Source organism: Ascaphus truei, chromosome 1 (assembly GCF_040206685.1).
Source record: "Ascaphus truei isolate aAscTru1 chromosome 1, aAscTru1.hap1, whole genome shotgun sequence".
Taxonomy (NCBI): domain Eukaryota; kingdom Metazoa; phylum Chordata; class Amphibia; order Anura; family Ascaphidae; genus Ascaphus; species Ascaphus truei.
The window spans coordinates 419,471,664-419,487,896 of NC_134483.1; the positions used below are offsets into that span (position 1 = coordinate 419,471,664).

Sequence of the window (16,233 nt, forward strand, 5' to 3'; positions counted from 1 at the left end):
TTATATTAAGCTCTGTCAAATTTGCAATGTAAGAAAATAAGCAAGAGCAAGTTGGAAAAGTTCTGTAACATCTGCATTGGCCAGGGTGACGAGACGTCCCGGTCTAGCCGGGACAGGCCCAGTTTTTCGGGCTCTACTGCGGTTTTCTGTGCTGCTGGAGAGTGCCGACTGCACATGCGCCAAGAGCGCTTGCACGATCGTCACTTGCCGGCTGCTCGTGCGATCGTCACTTGCCGGCTGAGCATGCGCGATCGGCACTTGCACATGCGAGACAGGCAAACACTGTTTGCGCAGTCAGCAAGTGCCAATCGCGCATGCGCACGACTAGACAGGAAGTGTCGATGGCGCATGCGCGGTCAGCAAGTGCACTTCGCAGTGAGTTGTCCCACTTTTTGCCAGGACAAATCTTGTCACCCTAGCATTGGCACATAGCTCAAATATTAAAAAAAAAATCGACAAAACTACTCAGTTGTAAACGTTTCTTTTAATTTGTTACCATCATTATTTAACTTAAACATTTTTCAAATAGAAAAATAAATACTATCAAAGGTTTTCAACAAGCAACATTCACAAAAAACAAGACGGGGAAAAACAAAAAAAAAAATGAAATACATGTGCACGTCTTTCATTAAGAAGAAGGCATTTGGTTTGAGAATGTACTCTGTGCTAAAATTCCAGAAGAAAAAGCAGAACAAAAAGAAACCATTTCACGTCAACTGGAAAGTTTTGCCATATAAAGCCATCCAGATGCCAAGATTCAAAACAGAAGCTGTACCACGTGGTAAGAGTTTTGGCAAGAACACAAAAGAAAATGTCCTTAGGTGCAAGTCGGTCCTTGCCAGCTCTAATGAGTCTGTTCACAAATCCCTTTTTTTAACGGTTTATTTTTTTCATTTATCTTTTTACGGTCCTTAAATATAAATGGGAAGATGTTTGCTGTTGCTCCGACATCAATGGCATGAAATAATTTAGATCATATTTTTTTTGTGATCTGTACACATCACTGTACCCCACGCAGGACAACAGCTACATACACTTTACAATTACTGTAAAAACCCGGGACACGGCGCGCAGTGCCCCCCTACAACAACCTGTCGGGGTCTTCGTTAAAGCTAAAGTCGCATACCAGCGACAGATGATCTGAAGGGTAGTTGAAGGACGGCAGCCTGTTGGGTCCAATTTGCTCTTCTGTCAGCAGGCTCAAGGCAGAGTTCACCTTCAGGGCATGCTGGGAGTACCAGATGTAATCCAGGGTGAGGCAGCACTCGCCCGTGGGGCGGATCTTCCAGGTTGTGTAGGGGGGCTCCGATTCTCCATCTTCACTCAGTAGCTTATAAGCGCTGTTCAGGTTCAGGCTTGAGGAGGCAAAGCGCTTGTACACCTCCTCAGTGGGCTCTGCATTGAAGTCCCCGCAGATGATGGAGGGGACCTTTGCCCCTTGGGTTATAGTCTCTAGGTTCCGCAGAAGGTCAGAGCCCTGGGCCAGCCTGAATCTTTCCCACCCTGTCCGAGCTTTCAGGTGGGTGACAACCACGCACAGTAACCTCCCAGTCGCGCTGCACTGCAGGGTCTCCGCAATGGCAACCTGGTTGGTTTTCAGAGTCCGCGCCGACAGCCTGATTTTGGAGCTGCTGACCAGTTGGAAGCGGTCCTGCAGGAAGAACAAGGCGCAGCCGTCTGGTCCATTGTTGTGCTCAACGTCAAGGCAGGGTGACCAGGGCTTTGCCAAAAAAGTGCACTGGTAGCCCATCCTGCTGAGGATCGGCTGGAAGGTGTCAAAGTAGTGATCCACCTCCTGCAGGCACAGCACGTCGGGCCGATACATCAGAATCTCCTCCAGGATCAGATACTTCCTCTCCTCCCATTTCAACGCCTCCACAGGGCACTTGATAAAGTTGTCCTTGCCTTCCCCGAGGGCTAGGAAAAAAACATAAGTATTTTAATTAAACGCATCTGCAGCTGGTGCCAGTACAATTATGCTTTTATACTTAGCTATAAGCTCTAACTAGCATCTTAAGGCAGGTTACACCCTTTATAAAAGTCAGGAGGCAGTGATCTTGGATTTGCTACTTCATTTGACACCGACGTGTTAGAGAAGCTGAAGTGCAATCATTTACTATTAACCCTTGGGGTGAAGCAGCACAAATCTGTACTCGCTCCCCATTCTTCTTCTCTGGTGTTTTACACAAATGTTAAAAAAGGAGCTGTTCCTCCTACGCAATTTTTTTAAATTAAATTTTTAGCCATTTTGGTGTTTCCCCCCCCCCCTTTACTGGGTGGGCACAGAGTCAAACTCCACTCCAGCTTAGGGGACCCCTGGTTCCAAAAATACTCACAAGTGAAGTTACCAGTTTTAAATCTTGCTCATGCAAAAAAACAAAATGGCTGCCAAATCTCAGGCCAATAGGAAACTGCAAGATTATTGTGGCTTCCTATTGAATGGCCATTTAAATCCCCTTTAAAAACCAGGAAGTAATCTCGGTCACTTCACTAGTAAGTATTTCAGGAGCCAGGGGGTTCCTGGAACGTAAAATAGTGTGGTTTAGCTCCGGATGACTCCCCATTTTTCACGCGGTGTATAAAAAATAAAAAAGGAAAAAGGAGGTTAGTTAGGGTGGATTGTTCCTTTAAGTAGAGGAAATGTTTATGCAGTTCCATGAGAGGCAGGTAAATTGATATTAGTGCACTTCAGCCTCACTAATATTTGTATTGTAACAAATGACATTACGGAAGTGACTGTCTGCTTACTCCTAAGCAACACAATCAAGAATCAGTCATTTTATTTTAAACTTGATTTATTTTCCCTCAGTATACAACTGTTTTAAAAAGGAGTGCAGCCTGTCCTGAAGCACAGTGCAAGTCTTCGTCATAGGGCAATTCAATATGGTGTGAAGCTATTTCTGTGTCGGGCAACACCTCTGGTGAACTCAAATGGATGATCTCACCTAATGTGGAGAAATTGCCACTGAATTAGTTGCAAACATCATTCTTCTTAGGCTAAGCTTATACTGTGTGCGATGGCGCTTGCCCGCTCATGCGCCAAGCGTAATTTGCCGGATCCCTTGAGGCCTCTCCGAGTGCACGCCCGACCACGTTTTGAAGACAAAAAAAATGTGTCTTTTCAAGCGGCAGTCGCGTCACGTGAGCGGTTTAGCCAATCACGGCAAACCAGCTCCGTGATGTCATAGCCATGCCCCCCGTCACCTCCAAGGCCTTGTTCAGGGTGCCGGCTTCGCGACGTGCACGCGCTTACGTTCGAAACAAAGTGTTTCAACTGAATAGCAGTCGTCAGCGTACCAGCTTTCATTGTCTCGAAGTACGGAGTTGACGCTGCGAGTTTCCATAAACAACTCAAGTTGTTTTTTTCAAGCTGCAGCAGCGTCACTGGTACTTTGGCAGCCAATGAAATCATTCAGGAAGGTGTAGTGAGAGGAACAACACCGATCCCTAACCTCAGGTCTGTAGCCCCGCCTCCTCAACGCTAGCAAAGGTCTGCTGGGGATGATGTGCACACATCGCCCAGCAGACTGACACGCGGACGCGCGCCCTCCACCTCCTGTCTCTGGCACCCTGAACGACACCCAACACTGAGCACGGATCGCTTGTTCTACAGCAGCTCGCAAGAGGTCACACTCTCGCAAGCAAGCGGAGTGTATAAGCTCGGCCTTATTCAAACAGACTCATCACACACATCCTCAGTCTTGTATACTGGAGGAATACTGTTGTAAAATATTTGCAAGGTGTCTTACTGCAGAACATAGATTGTACACATCATAGCCAATATAAGTGATGTTTGCAGACATTTATTTTAAACTGGTTATTGTGGATTCTGCGTTGAGGCTTCCATAACTAGAGCTGCAAAAGCCAAACCCATATCTTCATTACTTACCCATACTTTCATTAAAAACCGATTCGTCTATGCAACCGCTATTTATAAATGGCAGACAGGCAGTTGCATTCAGTTTGCTGCAATGCAAGAAGCCTTACTTACTGGGCCAGCGCCCGTAACCCTCTCAGTGCCAGAGTCGCGCAATGTCCGAGACCATGAACCCTCCGGCATTTCTGCGTTACAAGATCATTTATCTTGTACTGGACGTGACAGGGATGATGGGATGATGGGACGCCCTCCCCCCCCGTCAGTGTGGTACGAGATTGGCGCTGATCGCATACAATCCCCAAACGAGCAGGAACTTTGAATTTTGTATTGATAGTATTCAAACTGGACCGCGCTATTTCTTGCTTCGGAGACTTCTGGTTCCCGAGATACTTCACGTTTTAGTTGTCGGTGCTCAAGTTGGTAAATAAAAATGGCTGCAAAATTCTGCAGGTCCCGTGGGCCAAAAAGGAAGCAGCAATGGATGAGATTGCAGCTTCCTAATAGATTACTGCAGGCACGCATATAAAAAATATATAAAATAAAAACGAAGGCATAATCCGGCAACTAAAACTGTCCGCATCTCAAGAACCAAGGAGTCCACAGAATATTGTAAAAAGATAGTCCATTTTTTTTAAAAAAGTATTGGTGTCCTGGCAAATAAATAAAAATAGTATCCCTCCCCTACTGCTTAGTACCAAAACACTTCAACCACGGTCCTTAACCCTTTCATTGCCCGAGGGACTTGCAACACGTTGCAACACTGGCGAAAGGGTTAAAAAAAAAAGCAGTTGCTAGCAAAATATTCCCCGGGCCACATGCTGATACCTTGAGCCAGTATGTTCCACTGCATCACCCTGAAGGGCTGTGGCTGGCTGCTGAAGCCGTTCCTCAGGCCGACAAACTCCCTGCGGAGCCGGGCAGGCCGCTCCTGCAAGGCCACTTGGCACTCCTCCAGGAGATCCTTGGGATCGAGGGGATCCAGCTGGTCATGGTCGGACGCCTCCAACTCCTCCTGGTGCTGGGACACGGCGGTGCTGCTGCTGCTGAGCGTCTTGGCGAGAGCACTGTACAGCCGGCTTGTGCTGTTTCCCATGGAACACACTGCAGGGGAGGAAGGAAAACATCGTCCTCGTTTAGCAGCTTCTTGTACTGATAATCATCACATACAGTACTTCTTTTTAAAGATGTTACATGCACTCTGAAATAAGGCCACAATGGTGCCATTTCTCGGCAATGACCTATAGCAGTTTTTCACCTATATAACCAATTTACCCAGCGCTGTATATAGATTTCCCCAAAGGTCACAAGGTGTTGACACTGGGATTTGACACGGGTTTCATGGAGAGATACAGTACCGCAGAGCTACTCCAGCACATTACTTCAGCTTCTTTAGATATGGCTTTTTAATACTTTTGCTGCCAAACAGGCCAGCCATGCAGTGCTCTGAAATGCTTTGGTGGCCCCTTTGGCAGCGGCGGGGTTAACCTGCACCTCAGAGAGAATAGTACAGATGGTGAAACTTGTGGCACCGGAAACCTATTAAGGCAACTAAAATTGCGGAACCTACATTAAAAATGATACACAATGCCCGGGCTGAGTGCGCTCTCACTGTATTGTAAACCTAGTGCATGTTGCTACAAAAACACACCGGCAATTTAAACCAGGGGTGTGCAAGGTTCTTATACTGCGCCCCCCTCCCTACTCACCTCCCGGCTCGCGCCACCCCCCCCCCCCCCCGCCCGCCTCCTGTTTGGCTCCGGCGCCAAATAACATTACGGGCTCATGTGACGTCACGTCACCATGCAGCGTAGATCAGGTAGGCGAAGCTACAGAGGCCTCACGCAGTCCCCCCCACCCCCCCAGCACTTAATTTAAGTGCCTTGCGGGAGGGCGTGGAGCCTCTGTAGCTGCCGCGCCCCCCACTGGAAATTCTCATCCCCTCCTGGGGAACGTGCCACTTTACGCACCCCCAATTTAAACCACGAAAAATATTGAGTGCATCACCCAAGCACTGCTAGATTAGCCTGCAATGCATCGCGGCTCTCAGGGGCTTCACCAACAGTCTGGTTGGTTACCACCCCAGCAGCCCACAAGCCCTCTCTCACCCAGTGCAGAGGGACAGAAAATGTTGCTTGTGTGAATCGTAGCTTCTTCCCACTCCCTCCGCTGCCTAATGACGCTGCATGCTGGTAAATACTGCCCCCTCCTCTCCTGTGCTAATAACTAGTTCTCAGTGTAAAAAGAGGAATGGGACAATGTTCCTCGTCGTGCCGGCATTCAGCAGCTCTGACTGGAGCATTGTTGCAACATCCATTATGTGTGTGTGTGTATGTATGTATGTATGTATGTATGTATGTATGTATGTATGTATGTATGTATGTATATATATATATATATATATATATAGTGGTTGACAAATCACCAAAAAATCTACTCGCCACACAAAAAAATCTACTCGCCACCTAGTACCAAACGTGTGCTGCTTGGGCCAATATTTACTCGCCCGGGGGTTAAATCCACGCGAGCAAATGTATAGGTTTGTCGAACACTGATTATATATATATATATATATATATATATACACACATACACATATATATGTATATCACACACACACGCAAAAATATTCTTTATCTAGAACGTTTCGGTTCTTCAGGGAACAGTTTTCAAGACATTCCAGGTTCCCTGGAAACCCGAAACGTTGCCCAATAAAGAATCTTTTTGCATTATGTACAAGTCCTGCAGTGCCTACTTAACACTTATTATTTTCGCTTATGCGGTTTCTACCCAGGCGGCCCTTTTGAGTGATGAGATAGATATCTATATATATCATGTTGCCCAACACTGCTCTAGTGCATCAGTGCTTGTTATAAGTAACTGGCAAGTATTTAGCACAAAGTCCCATAATTACTAAGCAGTCTTCCGCCATAAGACACTATCCAACGTCAGAAGACATCCTACAGCTCATTGACTCAAACGGGCTGTATGGTATCTTTCCAGTGTTGGACGGTCTTATGGCACACACATCCTACAGCTCATTGACTCAAACGGGCTGTATGGTATCTTTCCAGTGTTGGACGGTCTTATGGCACAAAACTGTGTACTTAATATGGCCCTATATGTGACCATTCAAATTGAGGCAAATTAACCATTATTGAGAATGAGAGAAATCCCCTGAAGGTCATAGTTTGGAGCATGTGAACTCAGAATAGAGAAATAGCTCATGGGAGGAGGAAGGGGTGGGGGGTGGAGTGGGAGTTTGGCAAGCCGGGAGGCACCCATATTAAATACAGATAATACTAGTAAACTTCTAAAGACGAAATCCAAATTTGAGTGGAAAGACAGGAGCAGATAATATGACCATAGCACAGACTAGAATTTTTATTTTCTAAATGCATACTTGCTAATGCAAGACGCCAGACAGATACAATGATGGAGTTTGAATTCATAGCTAGAAGCCGATATAATAGGCATTACTGCAGTATGTTGGGATGAAACTCGTGACTGGACAGTTAATTCAAAGGAATATTCCCTTTTTTGGAAAGAATCGAGCAAATAGAAGAGGAGGTGGAGTACGATTATTTGTTAAACTGGATCCAAAACCTATTATAAGGGAAGATGTTGATGAAGGGAATGATGAAATGTAGAGACCTTGTGGATAGAAATTAGCAGCGGCGGTAAAAGTACAAAGAAAATGTTTGTAGGGATATGCTATAAACCACCAAATATCAGTGAGATTGAGGAAGCTAAAATATTTTGCAAACGGCAAAGGCATCAAAACTAGGTCATATTTGCATAATGGGCGATTTTAACTATCTGGACATATAATGCTAATCTCATTACTCCAGTCCAACTAAGGGAAACAGGTTTCTGGGGACGCTAAAACAATTACATGACCCAAATTATTGAGGAACCAACCAGGAGAGGGGCAATATTGGATTTGGTAATATCAAACAATGTAGGCGTAATAACATATTCAAGTCCAGGGACATTTGGGAAACAGTGATCATAACATGGTCTCATTTGAAATGATCAAAAAACATTTTGCATGGGTTCAACAACGACTTTAAATTTTAGAAAGGCAGATTTTAATAAACGGAGGAATAATCTACAAGGAATAAATTGTGATGACATTTTTGCAAGAAAAAATGTGGAAGACAAATGGGCAGTCTTTAAAACATTGTTAGATAAGTACACTGATCAGTAATAAGGTAATAAATATAAAAGAAACAAGGGTAAACCAAAGTGGCTAAATAAACAGGTAGGAGTGAAAATGAAAAGGAAGAGCCAGGCATTTATAGTCTTAAAGTCAGAAGGATAAGGAATGCAACAAAAAATGCAAAAGGGCAATCAAATAGCAAAAAATGAAAACGAAAAAAGGATTACAATAGAAAGCAAGATCAACCCATAAAAGTTCTTTAAGTACCTTAATAACGGAAAGATTAGACAAGAGAATATAGGACCCTTTAAGTGTTAGATGGGAAGGCAAATTGTTGGAGATAAGGAAAAGGCGGAGGTATTCAATACATTATTTGCAACAGGAGAAAGCCACAGCCTCTATATTAACAAACAATTGGTTAACTGAAGAACTGCATGTGCGTCCGGATAAATGTAAGTAAATAAAGCACCTGGCCCCGATGGCATATATCCAAGTGTTCTTAAGGAGTTCAGTAATCGCCAAACTGTTATATTTAATATTCAAGGACTCCGTTTCCACAGGCTCAGTACCACAAGATTTGCGTGAAGCAGAGGTGGTGCCTATATTTAAAAAGGGAGCTAGATCACAACTGGGGATTTACAGACCTGTAAGCCTTACATAAATAGTGGGGAAGTGACTTGAAGGTTTAATACGGGATAATATTGAGGATTATCAAGGGGAGGAGAAATATAGGGACCCAAGTAGTAGTGCATGAAGCACAAAATGTACATCTGTGCGTATCGGCCGTCAGTGACGCCAAGTTACAACCTATTGTAGAAAGAGGACACACTTGAAGTACCCAGCTTGTTTCTCTCTAGGGAGGGAGGGGGTCTTGCGGACAGCCTTGAATATTAGAGACTTGGATACCTTTGCTCTAGTGGCTGAACAGCGACCCCCTGATGTAGGTATTAGAGTGAGTGATATGCACAGCTATTTGAGTGTATGCATTGACCCCACTCACTTATCAAACCTCCGTTTCAGCTGCAGCAATTGCCGCTGATTTCTCTTTTCCCTGTGTAAGCGGGACCTTATATTGTCAGGCCGAGAGGTGCACTAATCACAAGCTATTGATTTCACTTTACCAAGGGACTACTGAGGTTTATTTCTTACAGCATAATACGGCTATAGAATGGCATTACCCTATAGGTACTCAGCATTTGCTACTGTTATCCTCAGTCTACCTAAAAGGTATATTTTCTCACACACACACACACACACGCACACACACTTCGTGGACTTCATCCACATATATGTCTTACAGCTGCCATCACCTACTGAGGGTTAGATGTTATTGTTTAGGGCTATTTATGTTAAGTATCATACAGGCGGTAGGAGAACACATTTTTTCTATAGCATATGTGCTAAGAAATAACGTTTTACATGCTTCGATACACCTCTCTTCACATTTATTAAGAAGAGGCCCAGCGCCACCACGGCAGCCATCTTTAGTGTTACCCTGGCTGCCTTTACTTAGGATTGTCGTGATTTTTCAGTTTCACTTGTTGTTTGTTACATATGTATGTTTGTTACACTGGCACTTTTTTCCCCCTTGATTGTTTAAAAGACGTACTGTATCACCCACTTTAGAAATTAACACAGTGCTTTAACCTTCCCTAATACACACACAACCTGTGTGCCCCAGTGAGAGCCAGGGAAGAAGCACTATTGGCTGGCTGGCTTCTGTCTGTGCACTCAAGACAAACAGCAGCCCAGTGACTACTTCTCATCAAGGCACCACTACACCAACCAGCTACACCATGGGAAGTGTGAGAGCAATTAGATAAAAGGCAGCCGAGAAAGGAAAGCAGGACAAACCCAGACAAGTGGGAATCAGGAGGAAGGAAAGCAGGACAAACCCAGACAAGTGGGAATCAGGGGGAAGGAAAGCAGGACAAACACAGACAAGTGGGAATCAGGGGGAAGGAAAGGAGGACAAACACAGACAAGTGGGAATCAGGGGGAAGGAAAGCAGGACAAACACAGACATGTGGGAATCAGGGGGAAGGAAAGCAGGACAAACCCAGACAAGTGGGAATCAGGGGGAAGGAAAGCAGGACAAACCCAGACAAGTGGGAATCAGGGGGAAGGAAAGGAGAACAAACACAGACAAGTGGGAATCAGGGAGAAGGAAAGCAGGACAACCCCAGACAAGTGGGAATCAGGGGGAAGGAAAGGAGGAGAAACACAGACAAGTGGGAATCAGGGGGAAGGAAAGCAGGACAAACCCAGACAAGTGGGAATCAGGGGGAAGGAAAGCAGGACAACCCCAGACAAGTGGGAATCAGGGGGAAGGAAAGCAGGACAACCCCAGACAAGTGGGAATCAGGAGGAAGGGGGACAGCACCAGCAAGAGGAAAGAAGGGGGTAAGAAGAGATATTTTCAGCGAGAACAAAAACAAGTTGGTAAATCTTGGCACAAGATATTGTTCAGTAAATCATCAAAATAAGGTTGTCCTGATACTTCGATGTACTGAAATGTGTACAAAATAAAGCAAAATGTAAATTAAACTCAACCTCAGAAAGCTTTTTTTTTTTTTTTTTAAAGGCAGACATAGGAGCAGAAACTGTATAAAGATGTAATCTCTACCCAGAGCAAGTCTCAAAATAGAGACAGGGACTACTCATACACCACCTGTTGAAATGTGGGTCAATCTTAAACACCTTTCACAGCAGAATAGAGTAGATGTTCATATTATTTTGTATCCCACAGGTTTCTCCTACCTCCAGCTGACAGGACATGGTATCCCTTGTGCTTGTATGCAAGGATATCGCCAATATGTTCCTCCATTCTGTACAGCTGGGTTCTTGTATAATGTTGAGACCAACTTATTCCAGTGGGTCATGCAAATATCTTCCCTGTAAACTTAGCACCTGGTTGATTGCTGCACTTGTAGCCAGCTAATGCCACCAATAGCCTTTTATATCACCTCCTGTATTATGCTGATTACGCCCGTCTGAAACTAGCCACAGATAAAGGAACTTCAACACTGCAGACCTAAGCCACGTCACTGACAGCCAAGGGCATGAAACAGCTTAGGACATTCATGTACAGTACACAGTACTTGACGTCAGCAAACATCTCTCTCGTACATCTGGTAGTTCGGAGAAAACAAAATCATGACCGAGTCACCGTTCCCACAACATGCTAGTTGGTCTTCTCCTTTCTATTGGGGTGAGGTGGCCTTTCTAATAAAGTGAAAGTATTTAACAGTAAAAAGTGTATTATTTGGATGCAAAGTTAGTTTTTGAATCTAGGATATGGTTAATTGTTCCTGAGATGTAGGCCTAATTTGCCAGGGTATGCATCTGCAGATCGATCTAGTGCATGTATATATTGAAAAAGGAATAAAGGATACCAGTTTCCTTAGGACTCATTTTTTTTTTATATAAACATTTAAAATAAGTTTAAAAAACAAATAATCAAACCGTGTGTGTGTGTACATATACATGTACATGTCTTCCTTATATACATATATATGTATATACATACACCTTATTGAAGGGAAAGGGGGAGGAGAAAAAAAATGCATTTTTCCAAGATCTCGCAATATTAGAATAAATCTTGCATCACGCTTTTAGAAAAAAATTCTTTAGTTCCTTTACATTTCTTTAGTTTTAATCCCTCCCTCCCCGCAATCTGTTTTATATTTTACTTTAAAGGTACTATAGGATAGAGCAGCAGTGCACAAACTTTTTTTTTGCTGACACACCCCCCCGCCTGCTCTCCTCCATTGTTGCGCCGCCCCCCCTTACCTCACACGGCCGTGTGACATCATGTCACGTGACCCCCGGCGGCATTTGACGTTATGTTACCATGGCAACCGTGACATCACACGACCCCGTGGCAGCACTTTGCCATGGTCACGCGTCCTGAAGCCAGCTGAATCCCGGTAAGTAGAAGTGCAGAGGCCTCACGTAGTCCCCGGGCATTTAATTTCAATGCCTTGTGGAAGAGCGCAGAACCTTTGCAACCGCCCCCCCCCAAAATAAATCTCGTGCCCCCCGCCCCACAGTTTGCGCACCACTGGGATAGAGGACTAGTGTACATTTGAACGGAGAGGGTCAGCTGTGGAGGTCTTTGTAATAACAGGCATTTCTGTGTTATCGAGGAGAACAAGCCATTTCTTTTCTATGTTTGTGTATGAGAGTTAATGAAGCCACAATCTGCATTTTAGTGTTTATATATATGATACATACTGTACATACAGAAAGCCCTGATTGTGCATATATGCGTCTCTTGCTGTAACGCGTATATGCCCCTGCTTTTTCCGGGGACCCAGAGCACCATGTCTGTATGGAATTCAATCTACGGACCCCCTGCTACTCGGAACACACAGTGTTGTGCCTACTTTTATGTACTCAATTGTAAGTTACATATGCTTGTTATGTGCTTTTTAATACATCCACTTACAACTTACCTCGGGTGCGCGGTGGTTTGTTTGTACGTACATACACACATGTATATAAACATATACACATTTGTGCAGTAAGATAAAACGGAAATAGCCGTGTTAGTCCACTTGCGATAGAATAAATGAGTACTTCAGTATTAGGTGATACCTTTTTTTATTTGGACTAACAATTTATGTCATAAGACAAGCCTTCGAGAGTTCTCCTCTCTCCCTCAGGTCAGCAATACTGGTTTATAAAGGAATCTGTAAACCAGTATTGCTGACCTGAGGAAGAGAGGAGAACTCTCGAAAGCTTGTCCTATGATATAAATTGTTAGTCCAAATAAAAAAGGTATCACCCAATACTGAAGAATTCAGTAAGATAGGACACAAATTCACTAAATGTATATAAAAAATAATAAACAATGTCAGAAGTATATAACAACCAACTTCACATCATGTGAGAACACACGAACAGACCAGTAAGATTGAAACGTTGTGTGTGCCAAATAAATAAATAAAAGTTGTGGCCCTTTATGTCAATAGCTCTGACAGTTTATTTCTCTCTCTACATTTAGTGTGTGATGGATTGAATAAAATGCCTATTTCTTCATCTGTAATACCTTGCTATGTTCCTTACTCAAAATGGCTACCGCAGCTACCCCTCCCATCAACTATGAAATCAAGATGGCACCCAACCCAGGAATTCCACCCAAATGCTGATGTGTCCAAAAACTACAACAACAAGACCATACAAGGAAAAGACCCAACAAGAACCAATGAGACACTGACATGTGTATTTACACACAACCTTTAGACCTGAGAGAGCTCCTTTTGCATACAATCCCCCCCTGCAGCCTCTATATAGAGACGCAGGCTGTAGTAATAAAGGCAGACATTATCATTCTGAACTCTGTGTCAGTGTGATTTTTCTCAGTGCACTACCTACGTAGGAAACCAATTTGGACGGGGACAGATACTCTGCAGACGTGTTGTCTGATCCAAGTCAAGTGTATTATCTGTGGGTTTTTTTTAATGAACATTACATTTGGTATACATATTTGTATGCAAATATAATTGGAAACACTATAAATCCAAATAGCTGCTTTGCAAATTCCGAGGAAAACTATTACAAAGAAGACACTTCCAGGTGTCCGTGTTTCCTCCGCACACAAAACAAGAGACCACAGAGGTTATGTACACTGAAATAATATCATGCTGCCAATATCAAAAGCTAACAAAAATGAGTATGTCACATGATGCAATATACTGGATTATAACATGTAATGTTGAGTTCAGGGGACAAATAGTAGTGTTCATAATAGGATTGGCCATTTTCGTGTTTGTGCTGGTTATTCAGCTCAGAGATCGCAATTGAAACGGTAGAAGAGGATCAGCACTACACTCGTGATCAAATGACCAAGGAGTTGGAAGGGTTAAATATGCATTCGAACTAATGTAAAATGAAAATCATGTTTTAGTATTAATTTCATATACTTTTATTATATAGTGCAAAATGCCTAAAAGATAAAATGTTAAACTTCATGCAATGTCTTTATACATAATGTATAAATAACCCTGTTCACTTAAAGTTACCGTATATCTGTCATCATAACTCTGTGCCCAGGACATAGTTGAAAACAAGAGGTAATTGAATGTATTACATCCTGGTAAAACACATACTGCAACACACACACACACACACACACACACACACACACACACACACACACACACACACACACACACACACACACACACACACACACACACACACACACACACACACTGCCCAACACACACTACACAACACACACACTGCACAACACACACACTGCACAACACACACACTGCACAACACACACACTGCACAACACACACACTGCACAACACACACACTGCACAACACACACACTGCACAACACACACACTGCACAACACACACACTGCACAACACACACACTGCACAACACGTTAATACAGTGGTGTTGGGCCCCCACACTTTGCCCGGGCTACACACCTGCATGTAATACTATACATTGAACAAACTCAGGATCTGTGTGCAAAAAAAAAAAAGAAGATCAACAGAAATGCACAGACTGAAGGGCAGCGCAGCCTGAAACTCATTTTGAAAAGCACCTACTATAGTCTATGGGGAAAACTGTTCCAGGTTTGAGAACGAAATCAATAGTGGTAAAGATATCGCTCAGACCCAATAAATCAATGTACATACAAACCAGGTGCATGGGGAGATATGGTAGAAAGCACAAGAAAAGTGACCAAGGTCACAACAATCCCCTTTTGAACGTACTCATGGTGAATAAAGAAATGTATACCAAAAGAATATAAAATCCACAGAACGAACTAGGGCAGCTGTGCGCAAACTGGGGCGCGAGACTGCCTGCGGGGGGGGCGCGGAGTTTAGAGGCCTCGCGTGCTTCCCGAAGGCACTTAAATTAAGTGCCGAGCTGCAGGGCCCTCTGTACACCTTTAATTACCTTGGCTCCACATGCGTCGCCATGGCAACGCGACGGCAAATGACGCCGTGAGGTCATGTGACGTCACATTGCTATGGCAACGTTACCTCGGCTCTGGCGTCATGAAGTAAGTGGGAGTGAGAGGGAGCACTGTGACCACCGGCAGGGGGGCGCAAGGAAAAAAGATTTCCCCCCTGAACTAGGGTATCTAACTCAACCAAACACCTATAGTAAACTGTGGTGGCAGAGACATCTAAACAGCTCAAATAAAAAATATATTACATTTTTAATACGATTCAATAATAACGTCGAAACACAAGTGACAAAATATGCAAAAGTGTGAATTTAAAAAATGAAATAAAATGCATCCCCAGGTAGAGAACCCGAGATGGGAGTAGGGAATATGCAGGACAGTGCATGGAGGATGTTAGCGTTCTGGCTTCTACTGGACATATGGTTGTATACCGGGTTCTCTTTCCAGTCATGCTATGACTTATACTAGACTGTGTATTAGTCACTCTATTCATACCCTGGTTGAGTTAGATACCCATGTCCGTTCTGTGGATATTATATCCTTTTGGTATGCATTTGTTTATTCACCATGAGTGCGTTCTAAAGGAGACTGCTGTGACCTTAGTCACTTTTCTTGTGCTTTCTTCCAGGTTTGAGAACCACTGGATTAAACCAAACGTGTTCCTGGAGCTGTGCGGAGTTGATGACATCACAAAAGCAGCATCATTTTGCCAGTTTACATTTTTTCCCCTTAATTCCCCCTCATTTCCTGTGTAACGCTTCAGAACAGAACATAATGTGCAACAGCAGGAACAGACACACTTACTGTATCTTTAAACCAAATCATTAAAAGTCTCCTGTGCTATGCAGAAACCAGAGGATTGTGTTGGCTGACAGTCAGTGACGTGCCAAGAGTTGCCAGATATTCAAATTTCAACATCTGTTACATAACAAATGATATGGAATTTCAATAGCTTCAAAAAGTAGCTTTTCTGAACTAGCTATAAACCCCAACCCTCTCTAATAGCGTGTCTGGGATCAGATGCATTGTAAATTCTTCTGGAATTTGTACCCTTTTCAAATGAAAATTGCAGGGAACCCTTTAGAGATGCCCGGGGAAGACAAGTGTTCATTGGAACGCATGTTGAAAAACACTGCCCTAGATAATTAATTGCTGCTTAAAAATTACTTTATTTCCCTTTTTTGAGAAATTGCAACTGGGTTTTCCCTGACAATTTTATATATATACTAGCTGAGAGACCCGGCATTGCCCGTGAG

The 16,233-nt window shown here is 43.6% G+C and overlaps 1 protein-coding gene across 3 annotated transcripts in view; it reads right to left on the reverse strand.

Annotated features, from left to right (window-relative positions):
- Nucleotides 1-465: 465 nt before the first annotated feature.
- NOCT (nocturnin) overlaps nt 466-16,233 on the reverse strand; it is a 30,832-nt gene continuing 15,064 nt past the window's right edge. Inside the window, exons 1-3 of one of the 3 annotated variants that reach the window (XM_075615234.1) lie at nt 10,797-11,079; nt 4,703-4,978; nt 466-1,917 (exon numbers count right to left, since the gene is read on the reverse strand). In XM_075615234.1, the coding sequence (XP_075471349.1) occupies nt 1,082-1,917; nt 4,703-4,978; nt 10,797-10,863 (1,179 nt within the window). In that variant the 5' untranslated portion in view covers nt 10,864-11,079 and the 3' untranslated portion in view covers nt 466-1,081. Of the gene's footprint in view, nt 1,918-4,702; nt 4,979-8,505; nt 8,614-10,796; nt 11,080-16,233 lie in introns of those variants that run through there. The other 2 variants (XM_075615244.1, XM_075615225.1) reach the window with 2 other exon arrangements.